Source organism: Molossus molossus, unplaced genomic scaffold, assembly GCF_014108415.1.
Source record: "Molossus molossus isolate mMolMol1 unplaced genomic scaffold, mMolMol1.p scaffold_m16_p_20, whole genome shotgun sequence".
Classification (NCBI taxonomy): domain Eukaryota; kingdom Metazoa; phylum Chordata; class Mammalia; order Chiroptera; family Molossidae; genus Molossus; species Molossus molossus.
In genome coordinates, this window is record NW_023425356.1 from 9,325,679 (window position 1) to 9,348,307 (window position 22,629).

The 22,629-nt window shown below is 38.8% G+C and overlaps 2 protein-coding genes across 6 annotated transcripts in view; one reads left to right on the forward strand and one right to left on the reverse strand.

Moving 5' to 3' along the window:
* The window catches only part of GPSM2 (G protein signaling modulator 2), a 50,362-nt gene extending 48,917 nt beyond the window's left edge, over positions 1 to 1,445 (forward strand). Inside the window, exon 16 of one of the 2 annotated variants that reach the window (XM_036271985.1) lies at positions 1,394 to 1,445. In XM_036271985.1, coding sequence (XP_036127878.1) covers positions 1,394 to 1,430 — 37 coding nt within the window. In that variant the 3' untranslated portion in view covers positions 1,431 to 1,445. Of the gene's footprint in view, positions 1 to 1,107; positions 1,217 to 1,393 lie in introns of those variants that run through there. The other variant, XM_036271984.1, reaches the window with a different exon arrangement.
* The window catches only part of CLCC1 (chloride channel CLIC like 1), a 36,372-nt gene that overhangs the window by 6,680 nt on the left and 7,063 nt on the right, over positions 1 to 22,629 (reverse strand). For all 4 annotated transcript variants that reach the window (XM_036271988.1, XM_036271989.1, XM_036271990.1 and 1 more), the window contains exons 2-9: positions 14,039 to 14,179; positions 13,571 to 13,672; positions 9,581 to 9,688; positions 7,029 to 7,250; positions 6,247 to 6,387; positions 4,426 to 4,519; positions 2,257 to 2,354; positions 1,391 to 1,537 (exon numbers count right to left, since the gene is read on the reverse strand). In XM_036271988.1, coding sequence (XP_036127881.1) covers positions 1,391 to 1,537; positions 2,257 to 2,354; positions 4,426 to 4,519; positions 6,247 to 6,387; positions 7,029 to 7,250; positions 9,581 to 9,688; positions 13,571 to 13,672; positions 14,039 to 14,179 — 1,053 coding nt within the window. The remainder of the gene's footprint in view (positions 1 to 1,390; positions 1,538 to 2,256; positions 2,355 to 4,425; positions 4,520 to 6,246; positions 6,388 to 7,028; positions 7,251 to 9,580; positions 9,689 to 13,570; positions 13,673 to 14,038; positions 14,180 to 22,629) is intronic.

The window sequence follows — 22,629 nt, forward strand, 5'->3', positions numbered from 1 at the left end:
ATTATGTAAACATTCTCCTACAGGTTATTATTTTTTTTACCATTACAAACTTGGTTTTAGCTACAGCTATAATTCAACAGGCCTTGAGTTACGGTCCATGGGAAATACTAGGCAGCACTTCTCAAAGTGGGGCCGACGGCGTGGAGGAAGGAGCAAGAGACTTGCATGGGATCTGTGAAGTCAACACTTCTCACAACACAAAGACACAAGTCTCTCCTCTCCTGAGTGTAGAGTCTTCCAGGCTTCAGTGACTTCCTCACCCTGATGGCTGTGTGCTTGCAGAGATGGTATTTTAAATTTTTTCTCAGTATTTTAGCCCTGGCCAGTGTAGCTCAGTTGGTTGGAGCATCATCCCATGCACCAAAGGGCTGCAGGTTCGACTCCCGTGCAGGGCTCATACCCAAGTTGAGGGTTTGGTCCTCAGTTGGGGCATATATGGGAAGCAACTGATCAATGTTTCTCACTCACATTGATGTTTCTCTCTCCCTTTCTTGCTCTCTAAAAAAAATGAATAAAAATAAAAACACAGCCTTGGGTGAGATTTAAAAAAATGTTTTTTAATAAAATTTTCTCAGCATTTAAAATTTTTGTTTTATTCCTTAATATGTTAAATATCAAAAAAGAAAATCCCCATAAACAAAGGCTCTTTGTGGTTTTCAATTGTTAAGAATGCAAGGGTCCTGAAAACAAAATGTTTGTAAACTAGAGATACTACTGTTTTACATATAACTTCAGTGTCAGAGTCTAAACTATACAACTAATGTCACCTAACAAAACCACACCCTAAAATCAGTGAACCCTGTAATCAGAAACTGAAACAAAAACCAAAACAGAAACAATCTCAGAGGGAATAGATTTTATGTCCTCGGGGAAGATATTCCTTTAGGCACATCTATCTGAGTGCTTCACCCTTTGTTTTATGTGACAAGAGCATTATTTGGGTAAGGGCTGAAAACCAACAGTATAAAGAGCTGAAGACCATGGATGAGTGACAAGTAACATTTCTTCTTAATAAACATCCGCTCCTGAATCCCCAAACTGTCGGTACACCTGCCTCTTCCACACCCCTTTCTGAAGCTGGTAAACCCGAGGCTCTTCCCTACTCAGGGCTACAAAAACTCAGAGGCGGCTCTTTCTCAAAGAGGAGGTCAACAACCAATTTCATGTGCAAAGAACCAACTGGAAGCAGGGCCTTACTTGAAATCATTGCCATGGCATCCACATCCTTGAGCACCACGTCCTTGCTTATAGGAATATACAAGTAAGTATGAATAAAACTGTACCACCTACAAATCATCTTTTCATACCATTAGGTGTGACTTAGTCTGATTATTCAGAACTGCCTTTGTTCTGTAAATTCTGTGAATTGTTAACGGTGCTCTATACTAACCAGGACAGCCAATGCCATGATGATCAGCACTGGGAAGTGAAGTAACACTGGGATCTCCTTCATGAGCGCTTTAATAAATTCACCAGTTCCTTTTCCGATGTACTTCAACGGCTCTGTGACAAAGTTGGTGAACGTCACTGCCAGGGCCTAGAAAAGGTAAAAGCAACTTCATTTTTTCTTCACAGGAGTGAGGCACATAGAATGAGCCAAAATTCACTGGGCACTGAGGCTGAAGTTATGTTACATAAGTTAAAATGTTGTCATATGCTTTAAAAAGGTGAGGGGGGAGAATCACTGTGTAATGGAAATATATATTTTTTTAGAACATGGTTATTAGCAAAATAACTAAAAAACACTAGCACCCTGGCTGGTGTGACTCAGTGGTTAGAGTGTCAGCCTGTGCACCAAAGGTCACATGGGTTTGATTCCTGGTCCAGTGCGTGTACCTGGGTTGCTGGTTTGATCCCCGGCCCCAGTGGGGGCAAGTTCACCAATTGATATGTGTGTGTGTCTCCCTCCTCCCCCATCCCTCCCTTCCACTCTCTAAAAATCGATGGAAAAGTCCCTCAGGTAAGGATTAACCAAAAAACAAATAAACAAAAACCAACTAGCAATTTTTACCCTGGCCAGGTAGCTAAGCTGGTTAGAGCACCATCTCCAATGTGCCAAATTTGGGGGTTCAATCCCCAGTCAGCGCACATACAAGAATCAACCAATGAATGCATAAATAAGTGGAATAACAAATCAATGTTTTTCTCTCTCAAATCAATAAATAAAATTTAAAACACTAACAAAAAAATTTTAATATATGCAAGGGTGTTTTGAGTTACTTTATGTAAGAAATTTTTATAAAATATATTCCATACCTTTGTTGGTGGGACCAACAAAATAGGGTTGACTAATAAGAGTTCATAGTATTTTTGGCATGGGTCATCCTTATAGGTCCATGAACTTCTAAACCATTCTATTTAGAGAAACAGACAAAACACTAAGTCATTTTTAAAAAGCTGCATTTCATTCCCAAATAAGACAGTATTTTGGTTTTACCCCTGCCACCACCACCAATTTTAAATTGTTTGACAAAATAGACTCCCTGTAATGCCAATTTGAAAATGTTTTCATCTTATGTCCAAATTGTGTATTCTAAAAATCCAAATTCTATAAGTCTTATGCAAATAAAAAATTGTTATAAAGATTTCTATAATGTAACTATTTGAACACTGAGGAACTCTGAATAAGGTGGGTGGACCATATCAAAGTCACTGTCCTGGCTGTGACATTGGACTAGTGGTGCAAGATGTCACCACTGGGGAAAGGGCACACAGATCTCTGTATTATTTCTTACAATTACTTGTGAATCTACAATAATCTCAATAAAATTGCAATTTAAAAGTCAGTTCTTTCCCTATTTCATAAAATAAAGCAGAACATTCGCTCTCCCAGTTTCTCTAAATCAGGCTTCCATTATATGCTGGCCCGAGCCAGAGGAGGCATTGGTTGTCCCTGACGCCAGGAAGCAGGCTGGACTGGTTTAGTTCCCATGAACTTTTTAAGAAACATTAATTTTGGACACCTGATTACAGAATCTGCTGAGATTCTATTCTGGATTAGTCATCAGGGACTTGCATGTATTTATAAAGTGTCTTTGAACATTAAACTATCCCCACTGCTAGATACACATAACTAAAGGCAGTCAACATTACTGAGAATGTTTATAAAAATCTGTAAGAAAAAAATGAAGTAAAGCTACAATATTAGATTTCATAAGTCAATATAAGGAGATGAAGTCTAAATGAACATTCATGTTCTTTAATAAACTTATGTTCACTTCTTTAATAAACTTATGTTAAGGACCCAGAATAGACTAGACACTGTGCTGAAGGACAGAGTGAGCACAGCATCCTTCCGAGTCTAATGGAGGAAGACTGAGCATATCAGAGTCAGCGAATATAGTTTCTAGTCCTTCCCTGTGATGTCCCATGAACACAAAACTCACTGGTCGGAAACGTAAGACACTTCTTTTTTTTTTAATAGGAAGAATTTAATGCTGCTTATTAACTTGACTTTATAAATCAAAACCCTGACAAACATTTTTAATATTTTCATGTTAGTTAGGAAAAATATAAATACATGTTTATTCAACTCTAAAAATCCCTTTTCATTTGTCTTTGCCCCTCCTTTGCTTTCTTCCCCACCCAATCCGAAAAAATGAAATAAGGGAAATATAATAAAACCAAAAAGTATTTTAATATAATTAAAATGCACAATATACAGGGGTGGGCAAAAGTAGTACAGTTGTGAGTACACAATCCTGTTCCCTTTACTAGGGGGTAGTAAAGAGGAAAGGGGGTCAAATAGATGATGACAGAAGAAAATTTGTGTTTACATGGTAAACACACAATGTATCACAGAATTATACACTTGACACCTATATAGTTTTACTAACCAATGTCACCCCAATAAATTTAATTTAAAAAGTCATAACAAAAGATTTAAAAAATGTATAATAAGTGTATCTAGCCCTGGCCAGTTTGGCTCAGCGGTTAGAGTGTCGGCCTGCGGTCCGGGAGACCCGGGTTCGGTTCCCGCTAGGGGCACGTACTTCGGTTGCAGTTTGTCCCCGGCCCTGGTTGGTCGTGTGGGTGGCAGCCACTCGATGTGTCCCTTCACATCGAAGTTTCTCTCTTTCTCTCCCTTCCTCTCTCGCCCTCCCACTCTATCTGTACAAAAAATGGAAAAATATCCTCGGGTGAGGATAAAAAAATAAATAAATAAATAAGTGTATCTATAATTTGGGAATGGTACTGCAGAGAGGAGATGTTTGTTCAAGGCTGAAGAAGACTGTCTCTTCTCCTGGACTTTGCCTCGATTAACCTTTGAAATCTAAGTCTTCTTGCTTGTTCTTCTGATATTAAAGATTCAGTCATAGAAAGCTTCCTTCTGGCATTTCACCATTTCTTTTTAATTATTAATATGTTTTCTCATTCTCAGAAATTCTATTCAAAATAAGGCCAAGTGAAGCAGCAGCACCTTACCCCAGAGACTTCCAGACCAGTCCATCCTCTCAGCACACATGTTGTTGAATGGCTCCATCTTGGCAACTTCGGCCTGATGCTGTGCGAAAGCCAGCTACCAACACCAAAGGGGAGCATGAGCGCTGCCAACAATGGTTCCGCCTCCACACCCCAAACATCTATTATTTCTAAAGAGCAGCTCTTTTCAGCTCATGGCAAAGCACAGTCTTCATGCATCAAGTACGGATAAAGAACTAACTGCACCTGCCTTCTTTGCAAGTAATTAGGATGAGGAAAGAGAACCTTGTCACTAAATCATTTTTAAAAACTAGTTTAAATATGGTTCATACCACACCCCAAAATATGGCTATATATGTTAAATGACTACTTCTCATTTCATGGTAAAATGGTGTTTTGCTCTGGATGGTTTTCAGCGCAAACGGACTATACAGTGATACCTCGGTTCTCGAACATAATTTGTTCCAGGAGGACGGTCGAGAACCGAATTGTTCGAGAACCGAAGCAATGAAACCCAATAGGAAAGCGTGACTCTCTCCACAAAGCGTGACTCTCTCTCTGCACTCACACTGATGACGCAAGCAAGGCGCGCTGGGCAGAATGAACGCCATTCGGCTCAACTCGGCTCATCTCGGAAGTTCGAGTTCCAAATATTTGTTCGGATTCCGAGACAAAAGTTTCTCGAATCCCGATTTGGTCGAAAACCGAGGCGTTCGAGAACCGAGGTATCACTGTATAAAGATAATATATATGCCCTGGCCGGTTTGGCTCAGCAGTTAGAGCATCAGCCCGCAGACCAATGAGTAGCGGGTTCAATTACGATCAAGGGAATGTACCTCAGTTGCAGTTTGTCAGGGTTGTGCGGGAGGCAACCAGTCAATGTTTCTTTCTCCTTATCTGAACAAAAATGGAAAAACATCCTCAGGTGAGGATTAAAATAAATAAATAAAATAAATATTAAAAAAATAAAATAAAAAATAAAGATAATATATCTTTTATAAATTAAAGCCCCAAGGAAAATCTGTGAGATAACAATTCAACCAACCAATCTTCCTTTAATTTTTCAATAATTACAAATTCTAGAAGCTATGGAACTTGAAGCAAAATGCTTTTAAAAAATCACAATGATTTGATCAGATGAACTCATTAAAAATATCTGGCTATTTGACTCACCCTGCTAGAAAGAGCTGAAATTTTCCTGCAATGATTATGCTATTCTGATAGGAACAGCAGTGCTTCTTTTAAATTTCTATATTCAGTATGATCCTGATTTTATTTTTTTTTAGGTTTCGAGTTAGGGTTCAGCATGATCCCAATTTTGAAATAATTAAAATTTAGAAAAAAGACTGTAAAGTAATACCTCAAAATACTGACAATGATTACCTCTAGGTGATATTTAAAAATTAAATTTCTCTGTATTTATCTTTTCTAAATTCTCCACCTTAAACATACCATGTTTATATTCAGGAAATAACCTAACTTTTAAAACCTAATATTTTGATATCTTTTTTAGCAAAAAATAAAAGAACATATCACGAATCGCTAATGTAAGAATTATTCAAATGTGGTCTAGCTAACTCACTTCTGACTTAGCTGTTCAGATGCCACTAATCAGGAACTGGATTTTGAAGATCAGAACTGAACTTTCCCCTCACTAACTAGTCAAGGACCCAAAACCCAGGTACAGCCAAGCACTTGCCAATTACATCCCCCATCTCCAACCTTCATCTAAGACAAGTTTATATACTAGCTTTAAATGGATTATCTCTTCTTTTATTATGAAGTAACATTTAAAAATTTTTAAGCTTTCCACCTAACTAGTACCTTGTATAAATACATCCAATTCCATCCCAAACTGACGATAAAACTGACAAACAGAACACGTTTCAACTGGATGAACCAATGAACATACGTCCAGAGCTGGGTAGCTACTAACATCACGATGCAGAGCAGACACAGAAGCACCTCGAAAACAGAAAGAAGAGACACAGAGTCACTGTCTAGCGGTCCTGTCCTCCCCACCAGAACAATAATGGTCAAAACAAAAACAAAGAACTGCACTCAAATATACAAAATCATTTGTACCACTTTGCTGAAAGTTCAACAATACAGTATGAGTGACTTAGTGCAGGTTCTTAACATAATTATGGTGGAGTTTTAAGTTTTTTTTTAAAAAAAAACCTGTTAAGCCTTGACCAGTTTGGCTTATCGGTTAGAGCGTCAGTCTGCAGACCTCAAGGGTCAGGGGACGTTCCTGGGTCCCAGCTGTGTGGGAGGCAACCAATCAATGTAGACACATAAATGTTTCTCTTTCTTTCTTTCTCTTCTTTCTTTCTTTCTTTCTTTCTTTCTTTCTTTCTTTCTTTCTTTCTTTCTTTCTTTCTTTCTTTCTTTCTTTCTTTTTCTTTCTCTCTCTCTCTCTCTCTCTCCTTTCCCTCTCTCTCTCTCTCCCCCACCCCCACCCCTCTCCCTTTCCACTCTATCTAAAAAAAAAACACAATCATGGAAAAATATCCTCGGATGAGGACTAACAACAACTTTTGTAAATAATAAAAAATAAACAAATAGAAAACTCTGTTAATCAGGCTCCCCTCATCCCAGCTCACCATAAACACATCATATGGATCTACGCCAAAGAAATCTTCAAATCGCAACTTCCATGTTTCAAAATCATGCAACTTAAAATTAATTAAAATATCACTTAGTGCATCATCCAAGGCGCCTGGCTTCCAGTCTTCTCCATCGAGAAACTTTTGTATTTCTATCAAGGTTTGTCTTTTAAGGATAATCTCGGCATCATAATGCATATCACCTTTATTTTCATCAGGCTGAATTAAATTTGCCAAAAAACAAATAGAAAAGAGAATTTTTATTGTATCATTCAGTGAAACATTTCAAGACAAAAGCCAATTGGAACTAAATATATAATTAGTTCACAATATTTCACACATAAAATAAGGATAACAAATCTGTCTCACAGGCCGCATGAAAACCAAATATAATAAATGTGAAAAACATTTCAAAAATTATAAAACTCTATACAAATAGTGTACATTTTCCTAAAATACAGTTGGTACTTGCTATAGTTATATCCTGTAAAGTCACCTCAATTACAAACTGCTGAACCATGGCTCCCACAGGAAACACAGGGCTAAGTTCCAGGGCACACGTTTTCATCATCCCCAGTAAATACAAAACCTTTTTAAAGGCAAGTTTCTATTTAAGGACACCTTATTTAACATACACTGCTGATTCATGACCAATGAGCTCACTGCCAAAAGCATGATAGCTCAAGCCTGAGTCCAGCTGCTCTAGCACTGGTACCTTCTCTCTCTCAAGGCACCTCACAGCCTTCCTGCGCTTAGAGACACTAGCCGGCACTGCACTGGGAACGATTTAGAAGTGACATAACCACACACACAAAGTGTGAAAACGTAGCACTAAATAGACCATGAAGAAGTACATGTTTACTGTCTGAGGGCTAAAACAAGATGGCAGACTACAGCCTTGCCGGACCTCAGATGGCAACCAGCTCATCAGGCAGCTCAAATGTTCTGCCACTCTGCGCATGTCCAACAGTGACTACGAAATCAAAAGTCTGCCGGCCCTGGCCAGTTTGGCTCAGCGGTTGCAGCATCAGCCTGTGGTCCAGAGAGACCCGGGTTCGGTTCCCGCTAAGGGCATGTACCTCGGTTGCAGTTTGTCCCCGGCCCTGGTTGGTCGTGCGGGTGGCAGCCACTCGATGTGTCCCTTCACATTGATGTTTTTCTCTCTCTCCCTCCCGCTCTATCTGAACAAAAAAAAAAGTCTGCCGCTCTGTGTACGTCCTACAGTGCACACCAAGTCAAATGTCTGCCGCTCTGCGCGTGTCCGACAGCGACCACCAAGTCAAATGTCTGCCGCTCTGCACATGTCCGACAGTCACCCTGAAGGACCACGAGCACTGACTGTGGGGTTACCAATAAGGTTTAGTAATTAGGCAGATTTTGCAAATGTGGAATGCACAATAATGAAAATCGACTACCTTATGATTCAGTTTATGACTTTCCATTTGCAGACAGTTTTCAGAGAGCCTAAAATTTGCAGTGATAAAATTACACATTAGAAAAATAAAAGGGATCTCAAAAAGCAGAAAATCTGAGTTTCCATGAACATACATTATATATATATAACTATCTTTATTAGTGTGAGTTCAGGTTAACAAAATCATGGTAAACATTTTACACTCATTAACTAGTTAATACAAATAAGATAAATTATTTTGTCTTTTATATAAGTACAAATATTAATAGGCAATATAAAATGAGAAAAACCAGTGTCATGTCAATCACAAATCACTAAACACAAAAAAGTCACCAATTAATATTTTTTAAAAACCAGGAACTAAGTATTTCCAAGCATCTCCATCTTAGGTATTTTCTGGCTATTTCCTCATCTATAAAACAGGCTCTGTTCCCCTTTGGACACACTCATAAGACTTGCATTACAGGGTGCACATATGAGAACATCTGCTCTTACACTTTCAAAATAAGGTTGGACTATTTAATTATGCATCTAATACTCCTTTCCCTTAAGTTTTCTTGATTTTCTGACTTCCTGAAGTGCAAACAATGACTATTAAAAAGGGAATCTTAACATTTATTATGAACAACATGCTCGCATTATCCAATTCTACAGAAGCAGCACTTGTCGCGGTAAACAGCTTGGAGGAAACACATTTTCCTCTTCCTTACCATGTAATGACCTTCCATCATCTGAGTAAGGAAGTGTGGAAGTAGCAGAAAAAAAGCAGGGCCCGGCGGAATTTCCTACCAAGTCAACAGTTTACTAAGTTTCCAACTGCTTTGTAAAGTCCAAATAGCAAATTTAAAACACCACCAATCCCCAACTCAAATAAGTCGTTTGGCAGTGCATGGGCCAAATCAATCAATCCCCATGAACTAGAAGGAAAAGAAGAGTGGCCTGCACTGCCTTCCACCAAACCTCTGCAAAGTGGGCTGCTACCTTGGATCCTGAACAAAAACATTCTGGTACAAGGGTCAGTCAGGTATTCTCTGTTAAAGTGCAATGATGCTCTATCACTGCTTTACATAATTTCAAATGAATAAATAATGAAAATATCCACTACACTGAATAATATTACACCATCAATACTCACAAGTCCAAGCTTTCTGGCTTCAATTAAAATCTTATGTAAGTATCTCCTAAAAACAGGACTGTTTTGACTTTCACAGTCTTTCCTCTTTTTGTTTTCACATTCATCAATCTGTAAACACACAAAAATCAAGTTAGCATCGTCTATTGTAAGGGTCAAGTTTCTAACCTAGTGGCCCCATCAAGACCAAGATAAGACGCTGGTTATTTTATTTTTACTTATTTATTTTTTTAAATGTTTTTACTGATTATTTAAAGAGAGGAAGGGAGAGAGAGATTGAAACATCAATGTAAGAAAGACACATGGATCAGCTGCTTCATGCTGACCCTGCACTGGGGATTGGGCCTGCAACTTGGGCATGTGCCCTGACCGGGAATCAAACTGGGACCTCTCAGTCCATGGGATGACGCTCAATCCAATGAGCCGCAACTGGCCAGGCATATTTTTTTTTAAGTTTTTGTTGATTTTTAGGGAGAGGAAGGGAGAGGAGAGAGAGAAACACTGATGTGAGAGAAACATCAATCAGCTGCCTCCTGCACTCCTCCTACCGGGGATGGAGCCTACAATCTAGGTAAGTGCCCTGACCTGGAATCGAACCAGTAACTTTCCGGTGCATGGGATGACGCCCAACAAACTGAGCCACACCAACCAGGGCAGTGCTGGCTATTTTTCTCAAGCTTGCATTAAAATGTAGACTTTGCTGCTGTCTATGTGCTCTCTCTTTGCAAAGGGCAATAGACAACGAAGGAGCACACCAGCTTTGACTGCAGTTGTTCCGCTGACCTTCAGCGATGTTAAAGCTGGCGATCAGAAAGCAGAGGCAGCAATGTGGATGTGCAGAACATCGGGACCAATCTGTCTCTTCGTAATGACAGAGTAAGGAGGGAAGGAGAAAAGGAAAGGAAGGAAGGAAGCATATATAGAGACAAATAGAAACAGACAGGATAAAGCCAGGAGGAGGAGGACACAGCAAAGAATTTCTTGTATGTGCATATTACTTTTGGCCATTTACTTATGTATGTATGTATGTATTTTTATTTTTTGTCCTCACCTGAGGACATTTTTCCATTTGTTTTGTTCAGATAGAGTGGGAGGGAGAGAGAGGAAGAGAGAGAGAGAGAGAGAGAAACATCGATGTGAAAGGGACGCATCGAGTGACTGCCACCTGCACGACCCAAGCAGGGCCAGGGACAAACTGCAACCGAAGTACATGCCTTTAGCGGGAACTGAACCTGGGTCTCTTGGGACCGCAGGCCAACGCTCTAACCAATGAGCCAAACCAGCCAGGGCATTTTTGGCCTTTTATTAACTTCTCCTGTCAACGAGCGATCATCCCCTACTACATGGGGTGCTTCGGGAAGACAGGAACCATGGCTCTGCCCCAGTGTCCACATGGCAACCCTTCAGCATGTAAATCTTCACTTGGACAGACATCCTCTGAACTTAGCTCTACCAATACCACTGTGGTCAAGTCACCGAGTGAGGGCAAGGCTTATCTTACACACCTCAGAACCTGTGATAAGAAACTTATTTTTTTAACTGAGTGTGGACCATGAGCACAGAAAGGGGCCTTAGATAATACACAAGATAATGATGTGCACAAACTCAGGACAGGACACTAGAGAGAAGTCACGTGGAGGTTTCCTCTGCTTTCAGGCAAGGTTTACAAACCTTTAAATTTCTTAAAATTTTCTTTAAGAGAAACAATGATTTTTGTTGTTGTTGTTAATCCTCACCTGAGGATAGAGAAAGAGAAAGACAGACAGACAGACAGACATTGATAAGAGAGAGACACATTAACTTGCTGCCTCCCGGCTAGCCAGGGCCAGGAATCAAACCTACAACCCAGGTACTCACCCTTGACGGGAAATTGAACCCTTGATCCTTTGGTCTGAGGGCTGATGCTCTAAGTGCTAAGCCAAAACAGCCAGGGCAGAAATAATGTTTGGGTTTTTTTTTAATTTTTTTATCTTCACCCAAGGACATTTTTCCATTTTTTGTTCAGATAGAACGGGAAGGGAGAAAGAGAGAGAAAAACATCGATGTGAAAGGGACACATCAAGTGGATGCCACCCACATAACCCAACCAGGGACGGGGACAAATAGCAACCGAGGTAACATGCCCTTAGCGGGAACCGAACCCAGGTCTCTCCGGACCGCAGGCCGACGCTCTAACCGCCGAGCCAAACCAACTAGGGCAGAAATAATGTTTTTTAAAAAAATCGGATTCAAGACTACATTTTATCCATCATGTTTTTTTACAAAGTTTGAACCAAAGTCACAAACAATGAAATGAAAAATTTCTGCCTGGCCGGTGTGGTTCAGTGGATTGAGCGTTGGACTGAGAGGTCTTGGTTCAATTCCAGGTCAGGGCACATGCCCGGGTTGAGGGCTTGACTCCCAGTAAGGGATGTGCAGGAGGCAGCTGATCAATGTTTCTCTCTCACATCGATGTTTCTCTCTCTCTCTTGTCCTTCCTCTCCCTCTAAAAAAAAAAATCAATAAAAACATATTTTAAAAAAAGAGCCTGCACTGGTTGAACATCGACCCATGCACCAAGAGGTCCCCAATTCAATTCCCGGCCAGGGCACATGCCCAGGTTGTGGGCCTGATCCCCAGTGGGGGGCATGCAGGAGGCGACCAATTGATGGTCTCTCTCATCAATGTTTCCATCTCTCTCTCCTCCCTTCTTCTCTCTCTAAAATCAATAAAGAAAAAAAAGAAAAATAATGTTTCTATAAGAAGGCATTTCTGCATTTCCTACTGTGCAGCCAAAAGCTCACTACACCACAAAACGCAGAGAAAGGGAAGCAAACTTCATGCACACGTTTGTTTGCTAGCATTCAGCTGAGACGACAGTCATATCTTGGAAGAACCACAAGCAGGAGTTTATCTCTAATTGAGATACATCTGGATCTCAGTGAACAAGTGCTCCTCTCAGCCTAAAACCAAACCAACCTCCCTCCCTCCCTCATGCTAGCTCTTCCCACACTTGTCCCCCTACCCCCTCAGCTACCACACTTGCCTCATCTCTTCACCCCATCACTGCCTCAGTTTGAGCAATCAGCATTGCTGGTCCTCAGCCACCTCCTTTCCATCCCAGGCTCCTTGCTCTGCCACCAGCTCAGCCAGCCCCCACAACTACAGAGGATGGTTCCCACAACACAACACATGTTCAAACCCTTGAACAGCCTGACTTGTTTGCTTTCTCGTGGACACTACCTCAGCCACATAAATAAAAGGGTTGAATAAATGAATGACTGACTACCACACACTGCATCAGAATAATCCCTTATATTTGTAAGAGTAACTCTTATGCTTCTAAGCTGGTAATGGGACCATTTCTTCATTTTCTACATTTATTAAGAGTCAACTATATTCCAGCACTATGACAGGTGACAGAGAATCAAGAATAAAAAAAACACATTCCTTGTCCCAAGACATTTTCAGTCTGGTAAAGAAATAATTATAATATAGTGAGATAAATATTATTATAGGAAAATAAAAGTACAATTTAACAAAAAAGACCAGAGTAACTAAAGAAAAACCAAGGCTTAGAGTAACTTAAGAAAAAATAATATGCAGTTGACCCTTGAATGACATGGGTTTGAATTGCTCAGGTCCACTAACTTATAGTCAGTTTTTTTTTTCAATAAATGCATTCTGTACTTTAGACGCATTTTTCTCTAGCTTACTCTATCGTAAGAATATAGTATAATATACACAATATGTGTTAATCAACTATGTTATTGGTAAGGCTTCTGGTCAACAGTAGGCTATTAATAGTTATCTTCTGGGGGAGTAAAAAATTATACAAGAATTTTCAACTGTGTAGGGGATTGGTGCCCCTAACCCCCACACCATTCAAGGATCAACTGTATATATAAATTGTACAGTACACAGAAACAAAAATAACGTTAGCAAGCACAGAAAAAGAGAACAATTTAACATACTATAAATAATATAAAATTCACGAATTAAAAAAAATCTAACCTTATGAGTTAAAGAATCAAGTCTGCTGTAACATCCCGACAATTCATCAGCATATGAGAAGTCAGAACTAACCCCTTTTTTCTCTGGTGTACCATATTTCGTCTAAAAGCAGAGAAGAAAAAGATATTTCTTTATAGTTCACTTGTAAAAATGTCTTGTTAATGAAGACAAAATTTTTAATTTCATCATTTTATGACTTTTCTGGTTATATTTTTCAGCTATACTGAACCACCAAAAGAGAGAGAGTCTCAAATTTATATACCAGCTAAGAACTGAAATCAAATTAGTTTCCTACCTGATGGGCTTTACATTCAAATTTAAAATAGAAATAACCAGGTAGGGTTGGAATAATCTTAGACTAAGAGTGTCACAAAAGATCCTGTATGATTGCTAATCATTGATATATGACTCTCACAGCTCTGAGTAAACACCAATGAAAGTAGATTATTTCCATCATAGGACTGATACCTGAGATTTCCTCATTGTTCCTGAAGCAGCATCATAGTTCAGCATGTCTGTGGGGTCAATCCAGTCATCATCATGAGCACAGCAGGCTATCAGCCACAGACATTCACAAAGGAGCAGCGAACACAGCATCCTGCATGAAGGCTAAAAACAACTTTTAATAAATATAATAAAATATAATTCTTTTTAGAAGAAATTGTAATAACATCTACTTCCTTCTAGTGCTAAGATAATGCTTTCTTTCTGACAACTAAAATAAGACTTAGTAAAATGGTATTCCCTAATACATTCTCTCTCTCTCTCTCTCTCTCTCTCTCTCTCTCTCTCTCTCTCTCTTTCTCACTGAGACAGAAAATAGGGATTTTCCATATGATTTAGCAAGTCCATTCCTAGGTATATCCAGAATGAAAATGTATGTCCACACAAAAATTTCTACACAGCCCTGGCCAGTTTGGCTCAGCGGTTAGAGCGTCGGCCTGCGGTCCGGAGAGACCCGGGTTCGGTTCCCGCTAAGGGCACGTACTTCGGTTGCAGTTTGTCCCCGGCCCTGGTTGGTCGTGCGGGTGGCAGCCACTCGATGTGTCCCTTTCACGTCGATGTTTCTTTCTCTTTCTCTCTCTCTCCCCCACTCTATCTGAACAAAAAAGTAAAAAATGTCCTCGGGTGAGGATAAAAATAAAAAAACCTACAGCCAACATCATATTCAATGGGCAAAAACTAAAAGCATTTCCCTTAAGAACGGGAACCAGACACAGAGGCCCACTCTTGCCACTCTTATTTAACATAGTAATAGAAATCTTAGCCACAGCTAATAGACATAAAAAATAAATAAATAAATAAATAAATAAATAAATAAATAAATAAAAGGAATCCAAATTGGAAAGGAGGAAGTGAAACTATCATTATTTGCAGATGACATAATACTGTACATAGAAAACCCTAAAGACTTAATCAAAAATATACTAGATTCAGTCCTGGCCAGTTTGGCTCAGTGGGTGGAGTGACGGCCTGCAGACCAGAGTCCTGGGTTCAGTTTCTGCTAGGGGCATGTACCAAAAAGCGCGCGCGCGCGCGCACACACACACACACACTAGATTCAATAAATGAATTTGGCAAAGTAGCAGGACACAAAATTAATGTCAAGAAATCGACAGCATTCTTGTACACCAACAACAAACTTACTAAAAGAGAAACTGAAAAAGCAATCCCATTTACCATTGCAACAAAAAATTAAGATGCCTAGGAATAAACTTAACCAAAGAAGTAAAGGACCTATTTGCAGAAAACCACAGGTCATTGAAAAAAAAAATAAAGGAAGATATAAAAAAGTGAAAGCATTTACCTTGTTCATGGATTGAAAGAATTAACATCATTAAAATGTCCATACTACCCAAGCAATCTACAGATTCAATGCAATCCCAATCAAAATACCAACAACATATTACACAGAACTTGAACAAATACTTCAAAAGTTCATATGGAACCAAAAAAGATCCCAAATAGCTACAGCAGTTATGAAAAAGAACAACAAAGTAGGAAGATCACAATACTGGATATACCAGGCAAAGCCATAATAATCAAAACAGCCTGGTACTGGAACAAGAATAGGCATATAGATCAATGGAACAAAACAGAGAACCCAGATATTGACCCAACTCATTATGCTCAATTAATATTTGACAAAGGTGGCAAGAGCATACAGTGGAGCAAAGACAGCCTGTTCAATAAATGGTGTTGGGAAAATTGGACAGCTACATGCAAAAACATGAAACTAGACCATCAACTTACACCATACAAGAATAAACTCCAAATGAATAAAAGACTTAAATGTGACTCATGAATCCACAAAAATCCTATAAGAAAATGTAGGCAACAAAATTTTGGACATCATACAGCAGAATTTTCACTGGTACATCACCTAAGGCAACAGAAACAAAGGAAAAAGTGAACACATGGGACTACATCAAACTAAAAAGCTTCTGCACAGCAAAGAAACAACCATCAAAATGGAAAGGGAACCTTTCCCTATGGGACAGCATAATTGCCAATAATACATCAGATAAGGGGTTAATTTCCCAAATATATAGAATGCTCATACAATTCAACAAAAGAAAGACAAAAAACCCAATCAAGAGATGGGCAGAGGAACTAAATAGACACCTCTCCAAATAGGACATACAAATGGCTAAGAGGCATATGAAGAAATGCTCAACATCATTAATCATCAGAGAGATGCAAATTAAAACAATGAGGTATCACCTCACACCTGTCAGAAATGCCACCATCAACAACTCATCAAACAAGTGTTGGCGAGGTTGTGGAGAAAAGGGGACTCTAGTACAGCTAGTGGGAATGCAGACTGGTGCAGCCACTATGAAAAACAATATGGTGTTACCTCAAAAAATTAAAAATGAACTGCCATTTGACCCAGTGATCCCACTTCTAGGAATGTACCCTAAGAAGCCTGAAACACCAATCAGAAAGAATATATGTACCCCCATTTTTATAGCAGCACTATTTACAATAGCTAAGATCTGGAAACAGCTCAAGTGTCCATCAGTTGACAAATGGATAAAAAAGCTGTGGTACATATACACAATGGAGTACTATGCATCTGTAAGAAAGAAAAATCTCTTATTCTTTGAGACAACATGGAGGGACCTGGAAAGTATTATCCTCAGCGAAAAAAGCCAAGCAGAGAAAGACAAATATCACATGATCTCACTTATTTGTGGAATATAATGAACATAACAGTCTGAGGAACAGGGAAGACCCAGAGACGTGGAAGTAGGGTACAGACTGACAACCCTCAGAAGAGGGGAGGAGAGTGGGGGAGAGATAAATCACAGAACTTATATGCATATACGCATAACCGATGGACATGGACAACAAAGCTGAGGACAGCATGGGGGGGATGGGGAGGAGGGTGTCAATGGGGTAAGAAGGAGAAACATCTGTAACAAAAATAAATAAATAAAATATATTATCCCAACAATTAAAATAAAACAAAAAACTAGACCCATACACATGCTGCCTACCACAGACCCACTTTAGTTCGGAAGACAAACAGACTACAAGTAAAAGACATTTCATGTAAACAGAAACAAGAACAAAATCTGGGGTAGCAATACTTATATCAGGCAAAATAGATAGGGGCTGTAACAAGAGACAAAGAGGAGTATTTCATAATGATTAAGAAAAAAAAAAATCAAGCCAACAAAAGAATATAACTTTTATAAACATCTACACACTCAACATAGGAGCACCTAAATATATAAAGCAAATACTGACAGATAGGGAGAGATCAACAGTAACAGTAATAGAAGAGGACTTTAACAACCTATTGCCATCAATGCATAGGTCACCCAGAAAAAACAACAACAAGGAAACGATAGCTTTAAAATACACATTAGACTGACCCAGCTGGTGTGGCTCAGTGGTTGAGTGTCAACCCATGCATTAAGGGGTCGCTGGTTTGATTCCCATTCAGGGCACATGCCCAGGTTGTGGGCCCGATCCCCAGTGGGGGGCATGCAGGAGGCAGCCAATCAATGTTCTCTCTCATGGATATTTCTGTCTGTCTGTCTCTCTCCCTTCCTTTCTCTCTAAAAATCAATAAAGAAAAAAAAAAAGAGTTAAAAAAAAACACATTAGACAAGATGGACTTCACTGATATTTTTAGCACATATCACCCAAAAGCAGCATAATATACATTCTTTCCAAGTGCATGTACAATATTTTGCAGGACAGACCATGTCAGGCCACAAAACAAGTTTCAATAAATTTGAGAAGACAGAAATCCTTTCAAGCATTTTCTCTGATCAAAATGGTATGAAATTAGAAATCAATTACAAGAACGCTAAAAAAAAAAAATGAGAAACACATGGAGGCTAAATAAAAAGCTACTAAACAATGAATAGGTTAATGAAATCAAGGAAGAAATTAAAAGATACCTGAGGCAAATATGAAAATGCAACAATCCAAAATCTATGGAACATACCCAAAGCAGTTCTAAGAAGGTAATTTAGAGTAATACAGATCTACCTTAAGAAAGAACAAAAATTTAAATAAACAACCTAACCTTACACCTTAAAGAAACTAGAAGAGGAAGAACAAAGTCCAAATTGATTAAAAGGAAGGAAATAATAAAGATCAGAGGAGAAATAAATAAACTCGAGTCAGAAAGAAAGAAAGAAAAAAACAGGAGGGAGGGAGGGAGGGAAGGAAGAAAAGATCAATGAAACCAAGAGCTGGTTGTTTGAAAAAATAAACAAGCCCTGGCCAGTTTGACTCAGCAGTTAGCGCGTACGCCTGCAGACCAAAGGGTCTTGGGTTTGGTTCCCAGTCAAAGGCACATACCTGAGTTGCAGGTTCGAACCCTGGCCCTAGGCCAGTCATGCTGGAAGCAACCAGTCGATGTGTCTCTCTCACAGTGATGTTTCTCTCTCTCTCTGCCCCTTTCTTCCTTCCACTATGTCTAAAAACCAATGGAAAAATATCCTCAGGTAAGGATTAATAAAAAAACAAAAAGATGCCTGACCAGTGTGGCTCAGTGGATTGAGCTTCATCCCATGGACTGAGAGGTCCCAAATCAATCCCTGGTCAGGGCACATGCCTGGGTTGTGGGGGTCATGCAGCAGACAGCCTATCGATGTTTCTCTCTCACATCAATATTTCTATCTCTCTCTCCCTTCCTCTCTCTCTAAAAATAAAATCAATATAATCATATTTTTAAAAAAAGATAAACAAAATTTATAAACCTTTAGTCAGAGTCATCTAGAAAAATTGAGGGTCCAAATAAATAAAATCAGAAATGAAAGAAGAGAAGTGAAAATCAGTATCACAGAGATACAAAAGATTTTACTTGTATCTGGAATCTAAAAAAATAAACAAGCAAAACAGAAACAAATTTATAGATACAAAAAACAAATTAATGGTTGCCAGATGGGAGGGATGGGTACAAAAGGGGAAGGGATTAAAAAGTACAAACTGACAGTTATGAAAGGTAAAGCATAGAGAATATTGTCAAGAATACTGTAATAACTATGTATGGTACCAGGCTAGTACTAGACTTACCTGAGGGATCATTTCATAAGTAATGTCTAATCAATGTGTTATACACCTGATATATAATTTGTATGTCAATTGAAATAGAAAAAATTTTTAATTATTTTTAAAAATGAATATAAATATTAAAACCTTCACAAGACAATATCAATATAATTAATATTTGGTAATATTAGGATGGGAGTTGGGAACAAGCTATGAATGTATACTAAGAAGTCAAAATATCTTTACTAAAAATAAAACAGTTGTTTAAAAACTCTCCAACCTATTAAAATGTTTCTTTTTAATTAAAAAACAACAAATACTGTGCTACTGGACTCTACAAGACACCTACTACATACAATAGGCCACCCTAGGAAGCCCAGGAGATATAGCAACTCTACCTAATATATAGAAACAAACACAGGGAGGCAGTCAAAATGAGGAGACAAAGAAACCTGTCCCAAATGAAAGAACAGAAAAAAATCCCAAGACAAGATCTAAAGCGAAATGGAGATAAGCAACCTAACAGATGCAGAGTTCAAATACTGCTTATAAGGATGCTCAATGAACTTAGTAAGAACTTCAATAAACTTAGTGAGGGCCTCAAGAGCATAAAAAAGGACCAGTCAGAAATGAAGGAGGCACTAACTGAAATAAACAATAATTTACACAGATTCAATAGTAGAGTAAGTAAAGCCAAGAAGCAAACCATCAATTTGGAATATAAGGAAGGAAAAAACACCCAATCAGAACAGCAAAGAGAAAAAAGGATCGAAAAAAAAATGAGGATTGTGTAAGGAGCTTCTAGGACAACTTCAAGCACACCAACATTTGCATCTTGGGGGTACCAGAAGGAAAAGAGAGAGGGCAAGAAATTGAAAACTTATTTGAAACAATAATGGCAGAAAACTTCCCTAACCTGGTGAAGGAAACAGACATACAAGTCCAGGAAGCACAGAGAGTCCCAAATAAGATGAACCCCAAGAGGCCCACACCAAGACACATCATCGTCAAAATGCAAAAGGTTCAAGACAAAGAGAGAATCTCAAAAGCAGCAAGAGAAAAGCAGTTAGTTACCTACAAGGGAGTTCCCATAAGACTGTCAGCTGATTTCTCAAAAGAAACTTTGCAGGCCAGAAGGGAGTGGCAAGAAATATTCAGAATGATGAAAAGCAAGAACCTACAACCAAGATCACTCTATCCTGCAAAGCTATCATTTAGAATCGATGGCCATATAAAGAGGTTCCCAGACAAGAAAAAGCTAAAGAAGTTCACCATCACCAAACCAATATTATATGAAATGTTGAAGGGTCTTCTTGAAGAAAAAGATTAAAAAAATATGAACAAACAAAATTGCAATAAATACATATCTACTGACAAGTGAATCTACAAACAAAATGAACAAGCAGAACAGAAACATTCTCATAGATACAGAGAACATTTTGTTGGTTGCCAGATGGGAGGGGGGTTGGGGGAATGGGTGAAAAACGTGAAGGGATTAAGAAGTACAAATTGTTTGTTAGACTGACAAACCTCAAAGGGAAGTGGTGGGGGGAATTAGCCAAAGAACTTATATGCATATATACATAACCAATGGACACAGACAACAGTGTGGGTAAAAGCAGGAGGGGGATAGGAGCAAGGAGGAGGGGGGGTCAATAGGGGGAAAAGGAGGAACATCTGTAATACATTCAACAATAAAGCTAAGTTTAAAAATAAAACAAATAAATTAATTCAGAAATAAAAGAGAAGTGACAACTGACACCACAGAAACACAAGGAAATACTATGAACAATTATATACTCACAAACTGGACAACCAGAAAGAAATGGATAAATTTCAAGAAAAATACTCTCTTCCAAGACTGAATCAGGAAGAAACAGCAAATCTGAACAGACTGGCAACTACTAACAAAATTGTATCAGTAATAAAAATAGTTCAAACAAAAGCCCTGTATCAGACAGCTTCTCAGATGATTTTACCAAACATTCCAAGAAGTATAAATACCTATCCTCCTTGAACTATTCAAAAAAATAGAAGAGAGAAGGCTCCCAAACTCACGTTACCAGGCCAGAAGTACCCTCAACAAAAACAGACAAAGCCACTACAAATAAAGAAAATTACAGGCCAATATCTCTGATGAACACAGATATAAATATCCTCAACAAAAATTTAGCAATGCCCTGGCCAGTTTGGCTCAGCGGTTGGGGCAGTTGGAGAGACCCGGGTTTGGTTCCTGCTAAGGGCATGTACCTCGGTTGCAGTTTGTCCCAGCCCTGGTTGGTCGTGCGGGTGGCAGCCACTCGATGTGTCCCTTTCACATCAATGTTTCTCTCTCTCTCTTCCTCTCTCTCCCTCCCACTCTGCTTGAACAAACAATGGAAAAATGTCCTAGGGTGAAGATAAAAAAAAAAAAAATTTTAGCAAACTGAATTTAGCAATATATTAAAAAGATCATACACCACAATCAAATGGGATTTATTCCCGATGAAAGGCTGGTTCAATATCTGCATTTCAATTAATGTGATCCACCATGTAAACAAAAGGAAGGATAAAAATCATATGATCATATCAATAGATGCAGAAAAAGCAGTGGACAAAATCCAGCACCCATTCGTGATAAAAACTCTCAGCAAAGTGGGAATAGAGGGAACATACCTCAACACAATATAGCCATATATGATAAATCTACTGCTAACATATGAAATTGAAAATCTGAAAAAAAAATTTTCTTTATTGATTTGAGAGAGAGAGGAAGGAGAGGGCGAGAGAGAGATAGAATCATCAATGAAAGAGAATACTAATTGGCCACCTCCTACATGCCCCCCACTGTGGATTTGGCCTGCAACCTGGGCATGTACCCTGACCAGGAATCAAACTGGCAACCTCCTGGTGCATGGGTTGACATGCAACCACTGAGCCACACTGGCTGGGCTGAAAGTTTTTCTTTAAGATCAGGAACAGGGATGTCCACTGTCACCACTTTTATTTATTTATTTATTTATTTATTTATCACCCAAGATGTCCACTGTCACCACTTTTATTTATTTATTTATTTATTTTTTATTTATTTATTTATTTATTTATTTATTTATTTCTCACCCAAGGACATTTTTGCATTTATCTTCAGATAGAGTGGGAGAGAGGGAGGGAGGAAGAGAGAAAGAGAGAAAGATCGATGTGAGAGACACATCAACTGGTTGTCACTCACATGACCCCAACCCAGTCAGGGACAAACTGCAACCGAAGTACATGCCCTTTAGCAGGAACTGAACCCGGGACTCTCTGAACCATGGGCCGACACTCTAACCACTGCTCAGCCAGGGCCAGTGTCACCACTTTTTTTCAACACAGTATTGGAAGTCCTAGCCACAGCAATCAGATAACAAAAAAATAAAAAATAAAAGGCATCCAAATTGGAAAGAAATAAAACTGTATCATGCATATGACATAATACCATACATAGAGAACCCTAAGAGTCACCACAAAAACCACTGGAACTAATAAATGGAACAGTTGTTCTTAAACAAGCCTTTTAAGAATTG